The 27,118-nt window shown below is 38.3% G+C and overlaps 1 protein-coding gene across 1 annotated transcript in view; it reads left to right on the plus strand.

The window, feature by feature from the left end:
- Positions 1–26,274, plus strand: part of LOC131034082 (uncharacterized) — an 86,785-nt gene extending 60,511 nt beyond the window's left edge. The window contains exons 7-10 of the mRNA XM_057965442.2: positions 24,788–24,841; positions 25,219–25,284; positions 25,588–25,666; positions 25,777–26,274. Coding sequence (XP_057821425.1) covers positions 24,788–24,841; positions 25,219–25,284; positions 25,588–25,666; positions 25,777–25,854 — 277 coding nt within the window. The 3' untranslated portion in view covers positions 25,855–26,274. The remainder of the gene's footprint in view (positions 1–24,787; positions 24,842–25,218; positions 25,285–25,587; positions 25,667–25,776) is intronic.
- Positions 26,275–27,118: the final 844 nt, after the last annotated feature.

A 27,118-nucleotide genomic window follows, 5' to 3' on the forward strand; every position in this document is an offset into this window, starting at 1 on the left:
CTTCCTTAGGTGCACTGGAGGTTCCCTCATCTTCAAAGGACTGAGAATCAAGGCTAGCCATCAAGTGGTAGGTGAATTGGACTCCCTCATGAATCAGTCGCTCAATTTGCTGGTGCAAGCACTGGTCAGCGTATCTTCCTGGGGCTGCCATAACCACCTCAAAATTAGTGATTGGATCTTGTGACCAATTGATACCTAGCAAGAGATGTCTTACCGCGTCAAATTCCCGGACCTGTAGGCAATTTCCAGAATTTGTTAACTGATCTAGGACCCGACGGTATTCATAGAGTCACATTTGCTGCACACTCAGCCTTGAATATTCGCACCGTCGGACCTCATAGTCATCAGAGCAGTTCTTCCAATAATCTTCAACTGACTCCTTTGCTTTGTATTGCCTACTGTAGGCTCTCTTTGCCAGATTGTCGTGATCAAAGCATTTCCTTGGGAAATGTTCTTGTAGGCCGTAGGAGGCTAGTTCTGCAAGGGATTCCTCGGCATGGGCTGGATTCTTCAGATGGACATCAAGATTACCTATGATCATTGGGAAGAGGAATCCAGACTGCTTTTTGTCTCTGAGTAAACTGTTCACTGGACGTGATTGCCTTGTGACCTCCAAAAGAACTATTTTGTCGGTTGGGTATTGCGGAAGTTGAAAAGGAGCGTCGTCAAAGCCAGCTATTTGGATGTAGGAGAACCTTGGGAACTGGATGAACCAAGCGCCATACCTTTGTACCAGAATAGTAGCTTGCTCTAAGAGCCTTATGTGTAGTCCTCCTTGCATCAGCCTGACCAGGCGCATTGTGAAGGCGTCATTGACGCGCTCATACTGACCAATTGCATAGGCAGGGCTATTCTTTTCCCTTTGAGCTATGTCCTGATAGTGTAGCTGTGGATAACAATCATATACTTTCACCTGATTGGGTCCATTCCCAATTTCACCTTTCATGATTAAACCTAGCAGTGGCTGGTTTCTGGCAAACATGTAGACCAAATAGGATGTCATAGTAAAGTACCTTTTCTCCTCAAGTTCGATCGATTGGGTATGAATGTTGTCACTGATGATCTGGGCCTAGTCGAACTTGGATTTCCCAGCAAAGACCTGTTCTGTGAAGTAGAACATCCACTCTTCAAAGTAGTTGGATTGGGGGAGTCCCATAATCCTACTGAGCAATGTGACCATGTCTCCATGCTCGTTGTGAAAGTCACTCCTAGGGGTCCTTTTACCAATCCTGATGCTTGGAGGTCTTCTCTCCTTGTACCACTCCCCATTTATCAGTGTTTTGCATTTGGCAAGGTTCATATCATACGCCACCTGCGCTTCATCTATAGTTATTACCATGGGGTTGTTCGGGAAGGGGATATCAAATGCGTCGCCAATGGCTTCAGGAGTGAAGTCAGCGAGGACCATATTCTCAAGGAGTACCAATCTGGTGTTTGGTTGGTAATGTCGGGCAGCCTCTACTACTAGTTCATAATTTTGCACTGACGGGGGAAATCCTGCTGCTTGGGCGATGCCACTTTCCATCATCCGCCTAGGTCTGCCATAGGCGTTAGGGGAGAATACTCTGTTTCTGAAATCTTGAATATCAATGTGCCCCAGGTCAGTATTGCCTATGTTTTCCCACACACTTTGAACTCTTGATTCCCTCAGTCCTCCTCTTTGATACTGATACTTCATCTTTTCGACTCTGCAAGGGATATCTGACTTGGATGCTCGTGACGTCTCGGCTGCACCAGGTGTCTTCGATGATTCTACCACCGATTTAGGCATTTATCCAGCACAGTCGGATGCGGATTACGAGACAATATAAAGGAAACGAAGCGGGTTAGATAAAGGGATACGGCAGCATACAAGGATTAATTTGAAAACCAAATTTTAAAAAAAGCATAATACTTTAGCTAAAAAGCTTGATTGATTTAGACATGAATATTTATGAAGCTTTTCGATTGCAAATTTATTTATTCGGCTATGGCTCAAGGACTTAGGCGATTTCAACTGCTGAATTTACACTTAGACATTTTAGGACTGATTTTCAGAATGGACGAAGTTTAAAATTTTCCTAAGTCTGAAAATGCATTTCCTGGTTAACTTATGGGAATAGACTTCTAATTTTAATTGCTTTGCCTGACGCCTTATAAACGGGAAAAGATGTGGTTTTAAGATTTAATCGTTTTAATCAATTTCATACAAACACATTCATCCGATTTTGCATATATTTCAAACGATTTTAAGAGAGATGAAACAAACTTACCTGGCGAAATGAATGGCGTGAATCCGCAAAACTTGGTTTGCAAGAATGATTTCCTTTGGATTTTGACAAAATGCCTCTCTTATGCTCTACGCTTTGAAAAGATAAATTCACAACGCGCAAATTTGGGAATGAGAGACTTCTGCAATTTCAAACTTTAACGGTTAACCCCCTATTCCCAATTTCGCGCTTAAGATTGGAGAAGAAATGCAGTTTGAACACTTAGACTTGGCAATTTTTTACCTTGGTTGGAATTTTGGGTGATTTACTCTTGCACGATTTTTGCCTTAGGCATTAAAAATGGGGTTTGGGAAACTCTCTAGACCTCCGCGTGACTCTTCCTTGGTGAGATTTTCGCGAGTGGAGAGGGGAGTCTGGCGTTTTGAACTTCGGGTTTTTCAGAGGGGCTCTGCAAATTTTAAATTCCTAACACTTACGCCCTATCTAGCGAATTTCGGAGAGTGGGGGGTTTTTGTCAACTTTTTTTTTAAAATCTAACACTTACCAACAAAAACGCGATTTCCCCTGGTTGCGCGATTATGCCATTGAGTATCTTGGTGATTATGTGTTTTGCGCAAATGGTATATATTCTTCGCGACCTCTCTGCTTCATGCGAATTTCGGGTTTTTCAGAGTGATTGCAAGGTTTAACTTCTTTAATACTTACACCTTATTAACCCTCGTAAAAACAATCGCGACTTTCGCCTTTTGGCTCAAACTTCGGCATTTCGACATGATTTGAAAAATTTAACGTTATCTCTTGCAATTATCCTTCGGAATGCGATTTTCGAGGAATGGGAGGAGTTGTCAAACTTTTAACTTTCTCTTATCTCTCAAATCGCGATTTTCGGCAGTTGGGGCCGCTTTTGCAAGTTTATACTTTTCGCACTTTACCTTCATATGCGAATTTCGGCGTTTTGGGATGTTTTGAAAACTTCGGAGTTTTAGGGCACTTTTCAAACTTTTTAACTTTCTTTCACTTATCCTCCAAATCACGATTTTCGGCATTTTCGGGTTGCTTTTCAAGCTTTGGACTTTGTTTCACTTACCCAGGAAATCACGATTTTTGGCATTTCAGGGTGATTTGCAAACTTCGGCACTTTTGAGTCATTTGCAAGTTTGCAAGTTTTTTTTTTTAAACTTTTACTTTTCGCATTTTACCCTATTATGCGAAATTCGAGGTTTAGGTGCCTTTTGAAAACTTTCTTAATTTCTCTCATTTTTTCCCTCATGTGATTTTCGGGCTTGGGAAGGAGTTTATCAAGTTTTACCTCTTGCATCTTGTCCAATACTGGCGAATTTCGGGGATTTCACCTATTTTGCAAACTCTTAGAAACTCATGCAAATTTCCCCCTTAGTGCGAATTTCAGGATTTTGAGAGGTTTTGTCGACTTTTGATACCTCGCATTTTTCTATCTCCTCCATATCCTTTGGCAAAAATCGGCACTTTGGGTCCTTATGCGACCTTCAAACACTTTATCTTTTACTTAGGGAATTTTGCAAGTTTCTACCATTCCTCGCCTATCCCGGGCGATTTCACAAGTTTAAACAATCTCTTGGAATTTTTAAATGCCCGAAGGTTAAACTGATCTTATGGATTCACAGGCTTCCGAACACGACATTATCATCTCATGGACTGATTACGGGCACGCTCAAAAGGACGCAAGACACCCTGCGCAGAACTCAACAGGGCGAAGGCGAAAAGACCAAAAAAGAGGAAAGGGGACCTGTTGACGTGTATTTTGTACACCATCATACACAGAATAAAATACCAATAGGCATCTTATCCTCTCTTGAGAAAATAGTCTCTAACTGCTGAAGATTCGCATAAAGGATCAGTTAGGTAGACTCCAAGGTTCTTTTAGTAGGGTCTCTACGTGTGGACAAGCTTCCAGCGGTATGATGTGATTTGCTGTTTCCTCCAAGGGGCCTTACGTATTCCGAAAGTTCAAGATTTGCTAAACTAAGAAACTTTTCAAAAATAACAAAAAGAGTAGGGTTTGAAAGAGGTCTAATCTAGTCTAACCCTATGAATGACTTAGTATGGACAAGACTTGGCGAGATTCAACCAACTTCAATTTTGCCATAAGATAACAACTCAATTGAAATTAGTGCGATCTTCTAAGGTAATAAAATGATATTCAATGCATCAAAGATCATGGACACTACCACGAAGGTACATATCCAAGATACAATAATGATTGAAGATTAAGGGGTTCAAGGTATTCTCCAGTCGACCACGCAAGGCGTTCCTACAATCAGCAAGAAGCTAGTGGTTTGGATTACGAATCCTACCAAAAATCAAGTCTCACACTATGTCCTTCAAATTAACAAGCTACTTTGATTGAGCATGATTCAAGTAAATCAAACAACCATGAAGATAACTTAAGAAAGTTGCAACGAAACATCATAACTTCAATATTTCATTGATTTCCAAATCATCATGTACAACAATTTGCTTGAATTTCTCTCTTCAAAACTCAATCTTGCTACAAAATAAAATTGCTTCTAACTCTAATCTTTCTTCTCTATTACATCAACTATTGACTATTACACTATTACTAAATGAAATGAAAAATGGGGGTATAAATAGCATCCCCAATTACAATGAAAGGTCCAGATTGAAAATAGATCAACGGTCAAGATCATGACACCTAAACCCTAATTAGGGTTTGTTACAAATGGCCTCCTTTTTACTGAACAATATTAAATGCATACCCAAATATTAAATTTGGCACAAAAACCTAGGAGACATAAACCAATGACAAATAAGATGCCATGTCATCTATAACAACCTTTCATCTAGAACCTTATTCCCTTTCCAATGTTCTTTTTTGGCATATGCAATGAATCTTGTCACGATTCCTTCGATTTCTGCAATTGGAATCTCGGGAAGATTCTTCATACTCTCTTCCAAGTGGATGACCTGATCGAATGCATCTAGGAGAGCTGCGTCCCATGAAGCTTCAAGTTCTTTCGTTCTTTCAATCAGGAGCATGGTGGCAAACATTTGATCATATTGCTCATCTGTAACATTTGCGTCCTTGCAAAAGATGACCTTGATTCTATCCTCTAACTCCTGCATATACACATCTGTCTCGACCTCGATCCTCCTGCCAAGAATGGTACGAAGTACCTCAAATACTCTGTCCTGGATCGGATTGATCACCTCCTCAACTTGGCCACATCTAACACTAATGTCTTCAAAGAAAACACTCTTCATATGGAGTAAGGTTGACCAATGAAACAAACTGTGAGATTCTCCCTCCAAGATCTTCTCTTGCGCTAAAACTTTCCTGGATGTGTGTCTTATTACTTTCAAGACAGGAATGATGACATCTTTGGTATGGGCAAATGCAGCTACTGTTATCATCAAATTGTGGATTATCTCAAGAACTTGGATAGCTTGATGAATAATCTTCATCATCCTTGTAACAAACTCTATGGCCACTGTATGAGATCTATCCATCCAATTACTTGTACGTTGGACCATGTTCCTGAATCTCTCTGCCTCACTGATTGATTGAAGTGGAAGTGCTTGCACTGGTGATCTAGCTGGATCCTGACGTCCCAAAGGTTCATTGATGTGACTGAAATACGTCCTCCATGCACCGACCTCTCTCTCAAGCTTTCTATTCTTCTCCATTTCTTCTCTAAGCTTGTCTTTCAATGCCTCAAATGATGCGGATGGTCCTAACTCAAAAGTCTGTATATCATATTCCTCTGCTAGGATCTCACCTTCATATTTGTCTACTGCCGGTGTAGCTATCTGCAGTTTTCTGGATCCAGTCTCATCTCGAATCATTTTGGACATCTTGGTAGCCTTCTTCTTCTCTGTTACTTCGTGTGAGCGTCCAACAAGGCTCTCTAAATCAATTGCATTGTCCTCGTCCTCTACTACGATCACCTTAGTTAATCTTTCCTTCAACCAATCTGGGATATTCGATCTTGTCTCTTGAACTTGTATTTCTTTATGTACCACTTCTTCTTGTCTGGGAGGAGATGTCATTTCATTATCTTCTCCTAACTCATAGTCCTGGAGAGATCCATCTGGTGACCCTTGCTATGCCTGTCCTCCTTCCTGCCTGTCGTTCTGTACCATAGACTCCATGGATTCTTCCACTTGAATTGTTCTCTTCTCAGGTCTAGAAGAAGTACCAGATGATCGATCTCTATTAGCCTCTTGTTTCCTCTTGGAAGATTCTCCCTTTCCAGGTCTCTCCTTCCTCTTCGAACCTCTTGGATGGAGATTGCCCTCACTGGCACATCGAAGATTTCCTTCACCTGAATTTCTAGGATTAGGATTGCCTTCACTCACACTAGCTCCACCTTCGGCTGGTTTCTCTTCCAAAGTGAAAGTCATAGCTATGCCTTGTTCTCTCAACTTCTGATGTTGTATGTCGACCCATCTGCGAGTACAAGACAAGACTGGTGCCATCAAAGCATCTAAATCCACGACTTCGGGCTCATTCCAATCCAACCTTATTGTTTTGCTTTCTCGATCATAGGAAGACTGGATATGTCTGCCACTGTCCTGAGCTTGGTCGGCCACTCTGTAAATCCTGCATTTCCTGATGAAATCCAAAGGTAATCTAGAATGCATTTTTCGTTTCACTTCAAGATCATCTAAGAGATTCATCATAAAATCTTCAATCTGATACTCATGTCTAAACTTCCTGCCGACTGTCTCCTCTAAATGTCCATGTGGATCAAAGCTTTCTCTCAGAGCAAAAGATGAAAAAGAATACAAGGCTAACTCCTTCTCTGCGTCATCCATGGCTAAAGCATTAGGACATACCTCAACTGAATTACCCAAAATGATAGGTACTGGAACTCCATTCTGATGTCTGTGTCTGAATGCCTTCACATATGCTGCCAACTGTCTTGTTACTTCAAGTAACACAATTCTGTCTGTCGGATATCTCGGCAACATGTATGGAGGTAAAGGACATCCATGCACCCTAATATAAGTGAACTTGGGAAACTGAATGAACCAAGCACCATACCTCTTTATGAATTCCTGGGCATCCTGAGATAATCTGTTGTGAATTCCACCTTGCAACGTCCTTGTGATGTTCATCGTGAAAGTATCATTAACCAACTTATAGTTGCTCCCTGGCGGATGATGCAAGTAGGCATAGGAATCACAAGCTCTGACCTCGCTGGGTCCTCTTCCAATCACTCCTCTGTGAGGTAGTCCTGCGTACTCAACACTCCTAATCAAGGCATAAATGACATATGAACTCATGTGGAAGGACTTAGTAGCCTTGAGTCTCCTCAACTGTACGTCCAAGCAATGGCTAATCATCCTAGCCCAATGTATCGTACCCTTTCCCTGAACGATCACCTGGATGAAGTAAAACATCCACTTCTCAAAATAGAAGGCATGAGGGGCTCCTGTAACTCGGTTGAGCATGGTAATCAAATCTCTGTACTCCTCTTGGAAATCAATCCTGTGCGGTGTGTTCGGGACCTTGCTCAGACGGGGACGGCTCTTAAGTAGCCAGTTCTTATTGATAATGCTTAGACAAGCATCTGGATCATCTTTGTACATTGATCTGGCTCCTTCTATGCTCTTGTATATCATGTCCCTGTGCTCTGGAAGATGGAAAGCTTCACTTATAGCTTCCTCTGAAAGGTACGCCGAAGTGTTTCCCTCTTTGGACACAATCGTTCTGGACTGTGGATCATAATGACGAGCACACTCGATCATCAACTCATGGCACTGAACAGCTGGAGGAAAGCTGGCCGCCTTAATGATGCCACTCTCTATTATTCTCCGGGCGACAGGCGATGGCTTGCCAATGTAAGGGATCTCTCGAAACTTCTTCGTGCTGAAGTTGCCTAAGTTTGTATCTCCAATGTGGCTCCACTTCGACACGATCTTGGTCTCCACTTCTTCGGTCTTCTGATCCTCTTTCATGAGAGCTGAACGACTGGTGGATGCTCCTGCCTTCGGGGTTGCCATACCTACACAACATTTCATAATGAGAAGCTAGATTTTATAATGAATAACATAGATTAGAGAATAAATTTTAGGAAACTTCATGATAAGTCTTTGAGTTATCATTTCCTAAAATAAAACGATTGAGCTAGGAATTCAAAATTTCAAAAATCAAAATTCAAAATTTAAAATATGACGATCAACAAATAAAACAATAAAACCAAATCGCCATACCTCAATAGAGAGCTAACTCTAGAATGCAAAAAGAACAAAATCGCCTAGGCAAGATTGACGAAAGATGGTTTTCAACGTGATCTCCACTTCAAAATAAGGAATTCACCACCTTTGAAATCTTTGACGTGTTCTTCAATGCTTGACAAGTTCGCACAAATAGATCTTCAAGTTCGCACAAATGAATCTCCAAATTTCGCACCACCTTGAATAATATTAGCGCCACCTTTGGATATCAATTCGCACTTTCCTTTGATTGATAGTTCGCACCACCTTGCTTGGAATGAAAGCTCGCACTTGAATGGTAAAATGATGATGTAAAAATGATGGTTTTCACCTCTCTTTATAAGCGCTTCTCACCATTCACCCTAAGGCCGACTTTTGTGATATAAAGCAATTTTCAAACGATTTTTAATTAAATAATAAAGGCCGACCTCCATATCTAAGCGCTCCATTCGATTTTTTTATTAATTAATTAATTAATTAATTAAATGCCTTTATTTTAAATTATCAAATTCGATTTTTTACAAGGCAAAATAATTAATTGATACTAAGCGCAATATTTAAATGCTAATTTTCATTAAATATCGATTTTTCTTTTTTTTAGCATTTTAAATAAATTCAAAAAATGTATGTTTGAGCGCCAAATTTTGAAAATGGAAGATACGTACCTCATCGCCCTGGTCCCTTGGAGAGGGACAGGAGCGATCCATCAACTTTGTCATGATTCTTGCAATTTCGACGTCCACAATCTTGATCCTTACGTTCAAATCGGCATTTTAGTTGGGTCCTTCGAGCTTGATTGCCTTGCTTTGAGCGAACTAGTGCCTTTGGATGTAATATCGCCCTGGTCCCTTGGAGAGGGACAGAAGCGATCCTAGTGTTTTCTCCTTGATCTTGCATCTTTGATCTCAAATTTCCATCACGAGGCGAATAATAACCTTGTTTCTTTAATCCATGCTTGTATCACTTGACTTTTATGAGGCATTTAGACGTTGGAAGGATCATTGCCCTTGTCCCTTGGAGAGGGACAGGAGCGATCCTTATCTTTTCTCCATTTTAAGCTCAAATTGGTAATATTTAACGTCCATTTCCCTTTGTATCGCCTTCCAAATGATGTTTAAAACTTTGTACAACTTTGTTTTGACGTGGTCTTTAAAGGATATCATGCGTTTTGGCAAATATCGCCCTGGTCCCTTGGAGAGGGACAGGAGTGATCTCCATGTTCTGGCTCAAATTTGTAAACATTTGATCTTCGTTCTTCGTTCATTGTCTTCCAAAGGACGTCCTTTACTTCGCCAATCCTTGCATTGTCTTGATTTTGAAGGAGCATAAGTGTTTTAGTAAAAATCGCTTTGGTCCTTGTCCAAAGGACAGGAGCGATATAGGCTCTATAGCTCATTTGATAACATTTTGACGTTCGAAACCTTTGTAAATCATCTTCAAATGACACCTTATACATTGTGTGATCCCGAAAGACCTTGACTTGGCATGAACTTGAAGGAAAATGAATGATTCCATATAAATTGCCCTGGTCCCTTGGAGAGGGACAGGAGCGATATAGCTTCTGTATTCAATTTGACGATCATTTTACGTTTGAAGTTTTTGTATATCTCCTTCAAAAGACGCCTTAAACCTTTTACAACCTTGTGAAGTCTTGACCTTACGTGATTTTTGCATGAATTAGCCAATATAATAAACATCGCTCTGGTCCCTTCCCAAGGGACAGGAGCGAACTTCAAGGTTTTGAGTTTGTTCTTGCGCTCTTCAGCTTGTCATTACCTTCAATGCGTGATATGACGTCCCTTGACCCTCCTTAATCGCTTGATGCTTGACAAACTTTCAAAATTTATGCCTTTATGCAAATTTCGCTCTGGTCCCTTGGAGAGGGACAGGAGCGAACTAGGGGTCTTAGTGTAAATCCATTCAATTTAGCAACTTTGGATACTTCGTTCTTCATTGGGACACTTTGAAACGCCTTTACCACCCTTCATCTTGACTTGGAACGGTTTTGAACTTGAGGAAAAGGCAACATACTCACTGTATCGCCCTGGTCCCTTGGAGAGGGACAGGAGCGATTCTAGCCCTGTAGGCCTCATTTCATTTCGTCATCTTCAAAACTTATATTCAACGGATTCGTAATGTACCCTTCTATTCATCCATGCCTTGAGATCGGTTGTAACTTGGCAAGAAAATCATCTACAACAAAAATCGCTCTGGTCCCTTCCTGAGGGACAGGAGCGAACTTAAGCATTTTGGTCTTGTGTTGACATTTGGTAATCTTCAATTTATCTTCAATGAGTTCATTTCACCTCCTTCCTTGCCTTCAAACATAAACTTGACTTGATCTTTGCCTGAATCTCGCCCTATGAAGAATATCGCTCTAGTCCCTTGGAGAGGGATGGGAGCTACAATGTACTTCGCCCTGGTCCCTGACTGAGGGACAGGAGCAATTTTGGCATTCTGGACCATTCTCCTCCATGTCGACACTTCAAGTTATATTCATTCGATAAAACATATCCCCTTGGACATCTTCAAATCGTCAAGTCGTTGAAATCCTGCAAGGACAAAGCAATATTTGATTTGTAGCTCCGGTCCTTCACTGAGGGACAAGAGCGATTTTGATTCCTGGAGGCACCTCTGTGCTTGTGAAAATCTTCAATTTATATTCAATGGAAAGATCACGCCTTTCTCTATCATTTCCAACTCGAAATTCACCTTGACCCTGCAAGGATAGTAAGATATTCGAAAACGAGCTCCAGTCCTTCACTGAGGGACAGGAGCGATTCTGCTCCTACAGGCCAAAATATCATGATTTTACACATTTTATCACTTCACACGGCGAAAACAAATCATTTACAATGCCTAGGATCAAAAATCAAAAAACTCAAAATCTGGTCAAAATATTCAATCGGACAAAAATTCACATTTCATCATCAACACTTAGACAAATTTAAGCTCTGCACTCAAAATTCCAATTGAAAATAGACCATTCTGGCGAAATCATTGCATTCAAAATTTGCATCCTTCGAAAGGAAGCTCAAAAGCTCTCAAAATTGACTAGATTCTGGCCTGAAAAGACGGCAATTAAAACCCTAAGGCTTGACCCTAAATCCAGACAATTGACTGACTAACAAAACCCTAAAAGCGAAGCGAAAAGCAAGCGAAAAACGAGCAAAAAGAGGGGGTCCCCATTTGCAATGGGGTGATGTGTGAAATGGTCACAACAGGACCCTATCGGCGACAGGGAGCGTGTGCAACGCACAACATCTTCTCAATAGGACATCACACATAATATCATCCTTCTAACCAGCAATATAAAAATTAACTAAGCATTACTCACTTACCAAAAGTTGGATTCCTTTCTATATAGCCACAAAAGATTGTATAGGTTTGGGTGCTTGAACTGTTTTAATTTGAGTTTTTCTACCGTTTCTTGAAAGACTAAATTATTCATTCTTCCACTGTCCACAAACACCTTGGAGCACATTCCACCTACTTTACACACACTATCGATTCTTGCTTCTCCTTTTCTGGTTTCAGCAACACTCTTCAACATTAATGATTCCCCTTGTTCCAGTTCTTTTGTATCTTTGGGTGAAGCCATACTTTCTTCATCTACTTGTGCAACATGGTTTCTTGCATCATTCACTCTCTATTTGTTTTGTTGTACCCATGGACACTAAAATTCCCTATGGTCAACTTCTTTGCATTTATAGCATGTGTCACTAAATCCTATTCCTTTTCCTATTCTGTAATAACCCCTTCCTCTTGAGGAATCTCCTATTTCCCTTGTCCTTTGGTTGTACTTACTATTTTGCATTGTGTTGGATTCTCTTTCTTTTCCTTATCGTCCTTTTCCACTACTAGATTGTCCCTTTTCTTGGGAAAACCTTCCTTTGTTGTCAGAATTATTTTGTTGTTTTCTTGCTAGCTTCTCTACTTTTAAAGCAAATTAATAAGCTGCTTCTCTAATCATGATAATTTTATCTTTAATAGACACTTGTAACCAATATACATACCTAGAGATCTTTTCTTAATCATTCTTGACATGGCAAGCTCAAATATTCAATTCATAGAATTCTTCTTTATAATCTTGACACACAATTCCTTTTGCTTAAGGTTTTGCAATATTTTAAAAAAACTTTAATTGATAATCTGTTAATCTGTTGGTAGGATTTGACATTGCTCTTAAAAAAATTCCTTTTATATCATCCATTGTATCTTCTATTTCCAATTCTCAATCTTCTACTTCCTCCTTGTCTTCACTAACATCTTATATTCCAACTGCTGTCTGTTGTGCCACCTCCATTGCATCCAACCTCACTATAACCCCCCTTAACATTTCCGTTGTATCAGAAACCATTGATGCTCTCTATCTTCCTCGGTGTGCCATTTCTTCTTCCAATCTCTTTGCAATAACAGGCTTTCCTTCTCACTCACCCACAATAAGTCTTCTTATAGCCTCTCTTGACATAGCCCAATAACCATTTGATACCACTTGTACAGATCTAGACTAGGAAGTTTTATCACAAAGTGTCCAACCCAGTAGCCCTAAATACAAACTAACACATCTAATCTAAATTAGAGGCAAAAACTAACAATATTTTATTTGAACTTCTTATAGCTTTTTACAACGAACAATATGCTTCAAGAAATATAATCTTCTCTGTGGCAGCCTATTTACATTAACCATGCATTTTAAAACTATTTTCCAACATATACAAATATCTGCAACATTCTTTTCCTTCACTGTTTCTAGCTTTGTTCCTGTTGTCACTGCTTAAATGTTATCTCCCACCTTCATATGAGTTTCCTGCAACAATTAGTCACAAATTATGACTTCCTATGTTTTTTATTCTTCAAATTTTCCTGTTTTCTCTTTTTTTTTTCTCTGTTTTTTCTCCGTCCTCTCCCTAGCAATCTGTTCTTTTCTTTTTCTATCCTTCTACTAACCCTTCACCTTCCCTGGCTTGTTCCCATCACCCTTCTCCTTGATATGTCTCCACGTGGCTAGCAACAATAAAACCCCTCCTTAAACCCTACAAAAAACCTGTCATTTCACCCTTCTCAAATTTTCCACATGTTTTATAGCAAGTCATGACCCCCATGACATTTGAAATTGCAAAGAAACTATAAAGATGACTCCATGCAGCCAAAGGATGATCAAGAAAACATCTGCAAATCAACAAGTTTGAAGGAAATACAAAACTCATGCCACAAATAGAAAGGAAATTTTGGAAAGTCACAGTTGGGATAAAATGGCACACTACTACGACACCAAAAATCGGGAAATTTTGCTACCAAGGCCCAATAAACTGCCACAAACTTAGCTATAACTTAAAAAATGAAATCAACTTGCTCTGCCAAAGGCAAAAGCCACTGATTTGTTTCTTGTGCCAGTGCCAAATAAGTCAGAGACAAAAGTAAACTCCTCTAAATCAGTAATCCAAAGCTGGCAGATCTCAAAGGGTAAAGAATATGTTCAATGTTTGTAATGTCCCCACCTTGAAATAGATTTTAATAATAAATAATAATGATAAAATTATAATACAAAAGAACAAAAATAAAAATAAAAATAAAATATAAAAGAATATAATTAAAATTTAATTAAGTTAATGAATGGTCAAAAAACATGAAATGAAAAGTTGTGACTCCCTCAAACATGAGATATGACCCTTTAAAAGACAGCAATGAGGAGGTATGACCCTTTAAATGGATGTCTCTTTTTCTAGAGATGTGTCTTCTCAATAAACTAGGATTGTATAAAAGGATATGGAATGCAGAGAGGAAGAAAGAAGGAAGTAGAGGGATTAAGGAAGGTTAATGGAAGAAGAGAGGAATGGGCAGAAAATAAGGAAGTGACGTTTAAGGACAGAAATGATGAAGGGTTGTGACCCTTTGATAGGGTGGTAATTGTGAAAGGTTGTGACCCTTTCGGAGGGAAGGCATGATGTAAGGGTGTGACTTGTCCCTCACAATAGAAGATATACAATGAAGGTGTCATTTGAGGAGGAGAAATATATTTGACATATCTCTGCCTGTATATATGTGATACATATGACAATTCCCTTAAGGAATTCCTATCCATTGGGCTATCTCATTTTGGAGGGGAGACGTGGTACTATGTAGTATGAAGGATTGCAAGCAGCCAGGAAGCCACGCCGATAGAGACACCCCAAGTGGGGCTGGGAGACGAGAATGGAGATTGTCATTCCATGCTTCTGGGCTGGGTGGAATGGCTCGAGGCACCTTGTATGGTCTCCCAACTGGTGTGCTCCCTAATGATGATGAGTTGGTTGGATAGAACTGCAAAGGGAATTTCCCATATGTACATCTGGGATGTTAGAATTGTAAATCTGAATTATATTTGTACAATATTGGTATTATGTGTTTATTTATTTTGTAATACTAACCTGGTTGCAGGCCTCTACATCAGAATACTGAGATACAGTTTCCATTTCCAAGCATTATTCAAATCTTAATTGAAGAATTTGGGCAGATTAGGTTAAGTCCCAATAGGGGATATTACAATGTTGTGCAACAAGTTAACCCATTTATATCCAACTCAATGCATGGATCACTAAAATAATATTCAATTTTAACTTCCTATCGCTGTTAACCCAAGATAGATTGTTTATACCAATTAGAGCTTGGCCAAGAGATTATCCTAACACATTATAAAATCTTAGCAATTAGCATGTAAAGATTCCTATCACCATCTTATTACAGCCTGTTTAATTCAAAGCTATATTTTTGGCAGCTTGATTTTTTTCTGAAACAACACTCTAATGTATTCATGACACCACAACAGATGGTTCAGAGCACAAATCATAATGAAACCTCCCTGTAGCACTTCACAAAATGAGGTTGAAGTAAAAGAAACAACCTACAACAAAAGCACACAAAACTGAACACGAACTGAAAACAAAACTCTCAAAAATGTTTTTGGTTTTACAAAAGACTACACACTGGCCTAGATGCTCCTGCGTCATGAGGTCCTTGCATGAATTGAGATGTTCTTCCATCTATTTTAATCATTTAATGTTGCATGCCTTCTTGCAAATTAACGAAGAGGATGTTTTAAAAAAGATATTTTATTTTGGAATGTTTCTTTCTTATCCTCTAAGTATTGAACCAGCTTCTTGGAACACTTCAAGAGCCTGGTCATGGTTGCACTCTTTTAAACATAACCTCTACAAACTATTCCAAACAATTTGCAAGCAATTTTGCCATACACAAAAATCCCAAGATGTTAGTATACACACCTTACAAGAAAAAAGAACTTGCGGCTGCTGCCCAGCAAGACTTAAGAGGATACTTTGGTACCAAAATCATCCATACATTTTGGGAGATTATGTCCTTAGATACTTTCATTGTGGAATGGATCCTTGTATACTTTTGTTGTGGAACAGCTGTCACAAATTTTTTATACCTCGTCTTTGGATATATGGACCTGCAATAGATTGGAGGTTGTGATACCTATTGATTATTTTGTAGCTCGAATGGTGTGGAGTGTGGAAGTTGCTTAAGTGCAGCTCGAGTTGAATGTTCGGCATTAGCATATTTTCTATTCTGTAAATAGAATGTTTCCTAGAGTTGTGAGGTTAACACCTATAAATGTTATTCAATTCTCAATTCAAAATGCAAGTTATATTCTAGTTTATCTTTTCTTTTAACTATGTATTATCTATTTAATATGATAACTCTAATTATCTTCTTTTATATTGCAGGTGAGAGGAGCATTTATTGATTTCGATGTCCTTCTCACAAATGCCGATTGATATGTATATGCAAGTAGGGAGGATCAAGCAATGCCTTGACCGGTCATGTCTTTTAGACATGACCGATCAAGACATTACTTGATCGCACCCTTTGACTTATCGTTGTAATTACAATCGGTGTATGCTTAACAAACCGATACCAATCGGTGTATACTGAACTTAACAGCCCGATACCAATCGGTGTATATTTATCTTGCCACCCGATACCAATCGGTGTATACTTAACCCGATACCAATTGGTGCATGCTTAATTTGCCACCCAATACCAATCGGTGTTTATTAGATAATCCGATAACCATTATCGTTCACTGTTTAATATATTAACCGATATATAAATCGGAATACATTGGTTAGCCCGATAATAATTGGTGATCACAGTTAATAAGATAACCGATATTAATCGAGATCCATACGTTATAATGTAAACCGATATTAATCGGTATTCTATGCTATAGGATGATTATCGATAGTTAAGCATTGATCGAACAAAGTAGATTGAACATATACAAATGAAGAATGGTCATCAAATGAAGGATCAATAGCTTGAAGTTTTTCATAATAATTTATTGATAGGATAAATGATTGAATGAGAGACTTCATTTATCTCTCATTCGATCATTTATCTTACCGAAGCTATCATGCATTAACAACACCAAGAGCAGTTTTATGTGTGAGTTAGTTTGAGTCATGTAAGGAAAGTTCCAGTTTCTTTTCTCTTGCATCATGTAAGGAAAGTGATGCAGGAGCACCGGTGTAGTTCTTACCAGTTTGGGCAGTTAGCAATGGAATTGCTTAGAGATCATGGCATTTCTTCATGTTTGAGAGTTTAGCATTGTGGATTTGGATTTATTCCCTTGTGTTCGTAGTCTTTGTTGTGTTCGAGTTTCATGGCATTTGGATTTAATTCCGGTGAGATATTGGTTCCAGTATTGGCCTGGTTGATATGTTCTTAACAGTTAGTCTTGTAGTGTGCTGAGCGAAGTTGGATCGGGTTGCGGTTGATCTTCGTGACTTGCGGATCGTTGATTTATGTTTCTTGTGTTTTTTTCGATGTTCCCGGAGGACCGTGTGATGTTTTGTGCATTGGAAGTTGTTCTTAATGATTTGAGACGACTTGTTATTATTTACACGTTTCATGAACCGGTTGGTCTTTAGGCCGACTTGATCAAGTTATTATTATTTGCGGATGGTATAAAGAGAAGTTTGCATATCATTTGAGGAGACAAAGGATAGAAGATAGAAGACTGAAGTTCGAGATCGAGCAAGATGTAGTTTCCAGAGAGATTCTGGTCTGGGGAGATTGAAGTCGGGATGGTTGAAGTCTGGATCAGTGCAGAACAGTGTAGACTGTTACCTGAGACCTATTCGTCGAGCAGAAGATCTGCAGATCTTAGATTTGTATATTGATTCTGGCGAGATTCTGGTCCAGGGAGACTGAAGCCGAGATGGCTGAGGTCCGAATCAATGCAGAACAGTGGAAGCTGTTACCGGATGATGATTTGTTGAGAGGATGATCTGCAGATCATCCTCTAAGTTGTAAGAGTTTTTTTGTAATCCTGGGTTGCGGTCCACCATGTGGCATATGTAATTATTCAGATTGTTATAAGATTTGTTTATACTATTTACTGGTTCTGTATTATGTGTTGTTATCGGTTGTTCTTTTTGCTTTATCTGGCATTGTGTTACCGGTTACCGGTATATCTTGCATGGTGTTTGTGTTAGGCTGCAAGGATGGGTTGTCCTTCATTGGATCTCCCTACCTTGACTGCATCATAAAGTTTCTCTTCTCTTGCAAGTTGATGTTTCATCAAGAGGGCTTTATATGTAAGATCTCTTTAGAAACTAGAATTGTATTCAGAAAAGTAAGTTTGATCTTGAGGCTAAATAGAAGATCCAACATTGCATTTTTTTCTCCACATTGGGGTTTCCTTGGTATATATGTGTTATTGTGTTTCTATGATTGGCTCCTTGTTATTTTTTGCTTACGTTGTTATTAGTTGTTAATTATCCTAGTGTATTAATTGTTATAAATCTAACAGACTAATGTTTTAGTTCTATTCTATGAAATTTATTGAGCAATTAATCTGTAGATGGATAATGAGAAATTAACATGGTATCAGAGATCTAAACTCTGAATACGAAGCCAAGATTTGTGACACGGATTTCAAGGAGAAAACAAAATTAGAATTCAATCTCTAGTTTCTTTTGTGACTATGGCAACCAGTGTTCGATATAAGGACAAGCTTGAGGGTGCATCTAACTTCGTATAGTGGAAGGTTCAAATTACATCCATTCTCAAGGAGAATAGGTTATGGATCTATCCTAGTACAGAGGTGACTCCACCAACAAATGATCCTATTGCCCTAGATTCGCATGAAGTCAAGGAGGCCAAGGCTCTGAGGATTATCATCGATGGGGTAAAAGATCATTTGATTCCTCATCTATCCAGGAAAGACACCGCCAAGGAAATGTGGGATACGCTCACAAAACTTTATCAGAGCGACTATCGGAGTTGTACTCAAGGACAAATTCAATAACACCAAGATGTCCAAGGGCGAGAGCATGACCTCTTACTTGTCTAGGTTGACTCAGGTTAGGGATGAGTTGGTTACTATTTGAGAGATGATTGTTAATGATGAGTTGGTTCGAATAGCCCTAAATGGTTTTTCGAAGCACTGGGAAGTGTTTGTCAAGTGTGTTGTCAACAGAGATCACCTACCCGACTGGGCAAGTCTTTGGGATGATTTCGTCCTAGAGGAGATCCGTGAAAGTGCTCGTCGAGGAGGTCAGATGAAGAAGGTTGAAGACAAAGAAAATCTTGCTCTTGCAAGCAGGGTAAGAAGTTCACTAAATGGAAAACTGAAGAGTATTCTTTCGAGAATGGGAAGAAGAAAGATCTAAGTAAGATAAAGTGTTTTTGTTGTCATTAGATGGTTCACTATGCCAGTTAATGCCCAAATAAGAAAAGCAAGGACAAGCATAAGAAGCAAGTTGCTGCTATAGCAGAGGTGGACGAGTTTGCAACACGATTTGAGAATGATTCTTCACTCATTGTCTATCTCTCAAGTTCAATTGCCAACTGTGTATGTATTGATAGTGGGGCTTCTTGCCACGTGACGGGAGTCTCACTAAATTGGAGGAGAAGTAGTTGGATTTCTATATTGAGCTTGGGGACAATGCCAAGTACCATGCAACTGGTGTTGTCACAGTCAAGTTCCAGAGGGAGTTTAGCATACCTCTGTTGGTGGAGGACATGTTGTATGTCCCTGGCATGACAAAGAATTTAATCTTTGTTTTTACTTTGGAGGACAACGGTTACATCGTGACCTTTGAAGGGGTAAATTCTATATTCATCCTCAAAATTCCAAGGTAGAAAATTTGATTGGAGTTAGGCATGGCACCTTGTTTAGATTACAGTTTGAACCAGCACGTGTTGGTGAGCAACTATAGAGGGCTTGGAGAATTGTGGCACAGGAGGATGGCTCATCTTCACCATGGAGCACTTAATGTGCTCAACGAAATAGCGACGGGGCTGCCTGAGATCAAGGTCGAAAAGCATGAGGTGTGCAAGGGTTGTGCTCTTGGGAAATATGCCAAGACCATTTTTCCAAGCAATGACACTAGATCCAAAAGGATTTTCGATCTCGTACACTTAGATGTGTGTGGGCCCATGTAAACAAGATCCTTGAATGGGTACGAGTATTATTAAATTTCATTGATGATTTCTCCAAGAAGACGTGGATATATTTTCTAAAGAATAAAGATGAAGTCTTTAGTAGGTTCAAAGAGTTTAAGGCTCTCGTGGAGAACCAAATAGGGAGGAAGATCAAAATACTAAGATCTGATAATGGAGGTGAGTATACCTCGAATGCCTTCAAATATTTATGTGCTTAGGAAGGTATCAAGAAACAGTTGGCAGTTTCGTACAACCTTCAGCAGAATGGGGTTGCTAAATGAAAAAACAGGGCTATAGTTGAAGTAGTCAAGGCCATGCTTCATGATCAGGATCTACCTTGGTTTTTATGGGCAGAAGCTTGCAATACAACCGTGTATTTGTAGAATAGGAGCCCACACAAAGTATTGGACAAATTGACTCCAAAAGAGGCGTTCACTAGGAAGAAACCAGATTTGGAGCACATTCGCATCTTTGGATGCCTTGTGTATTGTCATATTCCCATGCAGAAGAGAAACAAGTTGGAACCAACTGCAGAGAAGGGTATCCTAGTTGGGTACAGTCAAACTTCTAAGGCCTATCGGGTTTACATTCCTACCCTTAGGAAAACAGTTGTTCATAGAGATGTGAAGTTCGAGGAGGGAAAGGCTCTTCAGAACTCTGACAGCTTGATAAAGGTTCAAGAGGAGGAGCAAGCACCAAAGGTTGAGGCAGCACAAATTCCTCAAACTTCAATCATGCAAGTTGGAGAGCAAATCAGGCAAGCCGAGCAAGTTGATCAAGAGGAGGAACAAAGGATTCCTCAGCCTCAGAATCCTATCACAGGGAGGAGGAGAAACAGGGCAGCTGAGCAAACACTGAGAGAGGCCCAAGAGTATGTTGGTGATCCTCAGGATCCAATCAGAAAGAGAAAGGCTCCCAAACGTTATTCTAATTATATGTTACTTATGAGTGAATTGATTGAGGTGGAGCCTTCCAACTTTTAGGAGGCATCCAAGCATCAGGTATGGAGGGATTCCATGGTGGAAGAGTATTCTTCCACCATGAAGAACAACGTGTGGGAGGTAGTGCCACAACCCAAAAACAAGTTAGTGGTGGGGTCGAGATGGTTGTATAAGATTAAGTATGTTGCAGATGGTAGTGTGGAAAAGTTCAAAGCCTGGTTTGTGGCTAAGGGGTTTTCTCAGAAGGAAGGGATCAACTATGACGAGACCTTTACTCCAGTAGCCAGGTACTCATCCATAAGGGCTATCGTTTCTGTAGAAGCACAAATGGGTTGGAGGATTCACCATATGGATTTGAAGATGGCCTTCCTCAACGAAGTGATTGAGGAAGAGATTTACATAAAACAACCAAAGGGTTTTGAGGTTCATGGGAGGGATTCCCACATATGCAAGTTGAAGAGAGCACGGTATGGGCTTAGGCGGGCTCCCAAGGCATGGTATGCACGTATTGATAGTTACTTGCAGAGTGTGGGCTTCACCAAGAGTGAGGCAGATCCAAACCTATACTATGTTCAAGTGAAGGGCAAACCTCTCATATTGGTGTTATATGTTGATGACCTATTTCTCACAAGGTTAGAAGAGCTCATAGCCCACTGGAAGTGGGATCTTGCAGGAGAGCTTGATATGAAGGATTTGGGGTTGATGCACTACTTTCTAGTATTAGAGTTGTGGCAGAAAGAGGGAGAGATCTTCCTTGGACAAGGGATGTACATAATTGATATCTTGAAGCGATTTAGGATGGAGGATTGTAAGCCCATGTCCACGCCACTTGTGACCAACTGGAAGAAGATTGATGTTTCCAAATCAGAGGCAGTGGACCCGACTTTATACAGACAGTTGATAGGCTCTCTCATGTATCTGGTCAACTCCAGGTCAGACATTTGTGTCATAGTAAATTCACTCAGTCAATTTATGGTGGAACCTAAACATGTGAATTGGATGGCTGCGAAGCATGGTTTGAGGTATCTCTAAGGCACAGTTGATTATGGGCTGAAGTATGTTCAGCAGGATGGAGTGAATCTTGAGGGGTTCACCGATGCAGATTGGGCAAGCAGTACAACTGACAGGAAGAGCACTTCAAGGTGTTGTTTCAGCTTGGAATCAGGAGCAGTCTCTTAGGACAACAGGAAACAAAAGTTAGTTGCATTGAGTTCTATTGAGGCCGAGTTTATGGCAACCAATATGGCTACATTAAAATTCGGATGAAATTCGGCACGAGAAAAAAAATTGGCATTAAATTCATTTAATATAAATTTGATTTTTTTTAAATATAAATAATATATCTAAAAAATATGAGCATAAACAATATTAAATTTGTTTAATTTAATTTAAATTTGTCAAATTTTATATATTAATAATTAAAAATAATATTCTATAATATTTAATTTTTAATATATTTAATATTAAATTTGGCAACTTTTATAGTAATTATTGATATATTAAATGTTTATATTTAAATCCGACAGCTTTATAAAGTCTTGTTAATTAATGGATCTAAATTTCAATTACATCTCAAATGTTAAATAATATTAAATAATTAACTTTATAAAGGTTTTAAATCCAACAACTTTAATGTGTTTTTTTAATATTAACATTTTTAGCAATGTCTATATTCGGCCACAACTTTTGCCGACGCAACGTCTACAAACCCTTCCCGCGGCAAGGCATCGCGTCAACCTGCAACTCTTCAATGGCCCTCAAACCTCTCGGCGGCAACTGGGAACTCATCTGCTGACAGAGAAAAACATTTGCCTATCATCATATGAATTTAAACCGAATTTTTGCAAACTTCATACGTTTTTTATAAGTTTGCCGATTTTTTAACCTAAAGCCGAAAATTTGGTGAACACGATGACTAAGGCTACATGTGAGGCTATCTAGCTTCGAAAACTTCTAGTTGGTCTTTTTGATTAGGAGCTAGATCCTACAATCATTTACTGTGATAATAAGAGTTGTATCAAATTCTTTGAGAATCCAGTGTTTCATGACAAGTCAAAGCACATTGAGATCAAGCACCACTTCATCAAAGATTGTGTGGAGAAGGGGACAGTGAAGCTACAATACATTCCTACGGACGAACAAATAGTAGACATCTTGACCAAGGCCTTGATAAAGAGTAAGTTTGTATTCTTTAGGGATAAGTTGGGTGTTGTTTAGAACACCTTCCTTGCTAAGAGGGAGTGTTGATTATTTTGTAGCTTGAAAGGTGTGGAGTGTGGAAGTTGCTTAAGTGAAGCTCGAGTTGGATGTTCAGCATTAGCATATTTTCTATTCCGTAAATAGAATGTTTCCTAGAGTTGTGAGGTTAACACCAAGAGCAGTTTTATGTGTGAATTAGTCTGAGTCATGTAAGGAAAGTTCCAGTTTCTTTTCTCTTGCATCTTGTAAGGAAAGTTTCTCTTCTCTTGCATGTTGATGTTTCATCAAGAGGGCTATACATGTAAGATCTTTGTAGCAACTAGGATTGTATTCAGAGAAGTAAGTTTGCTCTTGAGGCTGAATAGAAGATCCAACATTGCAGGTTTTTCCCCATATTGCGGTTTCCTGGGTATATCTGTATTATTGTGTTTTTGTGATCGGTTTCTTGTTATTTTTTGCTTCCACTGTTATTAGTTGTTAATTATCCTTGGTTTCTTGTTATTTTTTGCTTCCACTGTTATTAGTTGTTAATTATCCTAGTGTATTAATTGTTATAAATCAAATAGACTAAAATGGTTTTGGTTCTATTTTGTGAAATTTATTGAGCAATTAATTTGTAGCTAAATAACAAGAAATTAACAATACCAAAGGTCACAATGTCCATCTCTACCCATTCTACATGATTTGATATCGAAATGTCATTTCCTAAGTGTATTACATATAAATACAATGTCCAGCATTATTTTCAAGAGAAAGACCTTGTCACGCCCATTTGAGAAACAACCAAAAATTTCATTAAAATCACTTATCAATGGGGCAGCCATTTAGAAAAATCTCATATTATTATCACACTAATGTTTACATTAAGGTTGGTTGTTGTCTATCCTTGTTAAAACCATGTCTTGTTATCTGAAAGATATATGGAAGTGGTAAGAAGTGTTGAAATAATCTGAATTGAGTGTTGTGAAGTGTGGAAATTAAAAGAATTATTGTGAGCTTTCCTCATATTTCTATTTAGAACAAGTTCATATCTAGATAGGGTATGAACACCTTATCAAACAATACATAAGTTAAATGGAAAAGTAATCCCCCAAGGCTTCCACCATAGGGTTCTTATACACCAAAAAGCTACCTTGACCACCTTTGTTACTCAAATACCAAAATAGTACCATGACAGTTTATGTGATGCATTTCATATAGATAATGCAATATCTTCTTTTTGTAAAATCCTTCATGGAGATACTTCAACAATTAACCTAACAAACAATGTGTTTTTGGCTGCCTAGAGTAGCTGTTTGCGTTGCTTTGAGATTGATGTTTTATGGACGAGAATTTATATAAATTTCAATAACAATGATTTTCTTAGTTAAATTTTTAAATTTATCTATTTTATTAGGGTTCTAGTCTAATTGGGATAACGCTATATGCAAATATAAAATCAAGCCTAACTTATTAGCAGCTTTTTTCTGTTTGTTGCAATTCACCGTAGGATTTGTTATGGATGAGGATTTATGTGAGTTTCACTACCAAGGATATTCAACTAAGTTTTTTCATTTATTTATTTCATTGCGTTGTTTTAATTATATTGGGATGATGTCATACAAATATTAAATTGAGCCTAACTTGTTAGTAGCTTTTCTTTATTCATTGCAACTCATGTTAGAATGTATTAAAAAAATGAATTTAATTGTTGATGCATCTACTGCAATTGACTCGGAAAGAGTCTCTAGTTTGAATTAATGGATAAACATTATGTTATGCCAGGTTCTATATTGCTCCTGCACCTGGAGGTATGGGCTATTTTCCTGCTGCACAAAGGTGACTGGTTCAAAGAATAATTCTTCTTATTTGGTGGTCAGACTTCCAATATTATCATAAAAATTGAACTTGCTGCCTTCTATAAGAACTTGTAGGGTTGTAATAAATGCAATATGTATTAAATAGGTATGATGGACACGTGTCAGTTTAAAATTTCAATAGGAGATATTTTTTTCACCTCTAAATACCGAAAGATAGTTGTCTTTTGGATTGCAAATCTAAAATACATTCCAGATCAGTTTGTTTTTGTCATCTTCATGCATTATAATATCATAGGCTGTTTAGTGTTTCATCAAAGACTGGTAACTCCTTGTTTGGGATCAGTGTTTTGCTAAGAATATACTATTGTTTTACAATATAAAATTTTCTTATCACAGGTTCTTGAAAATTTTGGCAATGGTTTGGGCTGGAAGCCAGGTTACAAAAATTTTGAGAGCTGGCGGGTAGGTATTTTTCCAATGAACTGTCGAATGCATCTGCTTGGATATGTGTATCTCTTTTAAATTTTTGGTGTGTAATGTGTTCTATCTGATTTATGCTAATGAATAAATCTTGTTCCAATTAACTGTCGAATATATCTACTTTGGTATGTGTACCTCTTTTAAATTTTTGGTTTTTAATGTATTTTACCTGATTTGTACTATTTACTATGAATTAAAATAGTTGAGACCATATAGAGTCGCTAAATGTTTGAGCTTAGTCGCCGGAAACTAAGAATTTTGTATGATAAATGTATGTACATGCAGAGCTCTAGCAGTTGCTCCTTTTGTTGATCAGGGTTTATCATGGTTCACCACAAAGTTTAGATTCAAATCTAGACGATGGGTAATGAATTTATATTCAATTCAAACTTATTGATTTTAATCTTGATATTTTTATATCATTTTACTCTATGATTTTTATAAAATATTTGTTCATGAATTATTTGTGATCAGGCTTTTGGAGCTATTGTTGTTATCTGCGTTGGATTGGTGCTATCGTTGTTTACTACTGTGACATTGTTATGGGCATAAATATCTTCTCTCTTTGGCACAAGGTGATCCTTGTAAATTTGTAATAATGGTCTATTCTGATTAGTTCTGTCATCATTGATTTTAGGTGCGGTTAAAGTAATTCAATGTGCAGGTGAATCTTTTAAACATTTGCTGATTCATGAAGGAAAGTTTGTCAAATTATGCATACCTTGTATAGATAGAGTGAAGATTAAATATGGTTAGTCTTCATGATCTCTAATTCTTATTCCTGATATTGGTCCTGGAAGATGTTTTGTCCTTTCTTTTCTTGATCTGAATTCATTTAGGACTACAAGTAACAATACCTGGTGAGGAACCAGCAATATTGTGAAAATGTAAAACTAAACAATATGGCAAACTCGTCAAGAGATGTATGCCTCCAAAAAGTTATCTTTATTCATTTTTAAATTTTTTTATACATTTTCAAGGAATATCGAAGTTCACCACATCCTTGGAAGTTGAAATGGACAATTGGATGGAAACCAAACTGAAATTTTAAAAAAAACTTATTTATTTTGGTACTTCAACTTGGCAAGGTCATAACTTTTAGCCCATTATCAATTTTCAAAGAACCATTGTAAAGGTCTTGAAGAGATCTAGTTTGAATTTCTTGGAATGCAGCCCACAACAATCATTCCAAGAAATTGATGGAAGTTGTTAGATCAAATTCCAATCTGAAGGCCTTTGAAAATGCAAATTACTAAAACATAGAAAAATATCGGAAAACTATATTTTTCGATTTTTTCCATCAGCAATTGTGGAGACGCCACCCAAATGCTCCTAGATGGGTGCAAGATCATTTCTTTTCATTTGTACTGTCATTATCCTTCATTTTCCCGCTATCTCAAATATAAAGACTTTAATATAATTAACCCAACGAAGTAGATCATTTATTTTCCCCTAAAACAAGAGCAATCTATCTTTGTTCCTTGCTAAATTGAAACATAACTAATAGAGTGGCAACCATCCACGGTGGTTTGCCTAACAACGCATTTTTAAATTAAATATGGTGTTTCTTTGCTTACAAAGTTGTTTGTGATTAGCTCTATGTGTGCTTGTATTTTTCGAAGCAAACTAGCACCAAATGTGCAATTTTGAATAAAAAAGCTTGAAACCTATGTGAAGATGAAGAAATAGGATAAAAATTATAAAATAGATAATATAAATGAAATACACACAATTACCTTGTCTTTATCTTGATTTGCTATTTTGGATGAGTGTAATTGGGGGGAATGTGGTTGCTTGTAGTAGCAACATGATGTTG

This window comes from Cryptomeria japonica, chromosome 2 (genome assembly GCF_030272615.1).
Source record: "Cryptomeria japonica chromosome 2, Sugi_1.0, whole genome shotgun sequence".
In the NCBI taxonomy this organism is placed as follows: Eukaryota; Viridiplantae; Streptophyta; class Pinopsida; order Cupressales; family Cupressaceae; genus Cryptomeria; species Cryptomeria japonica.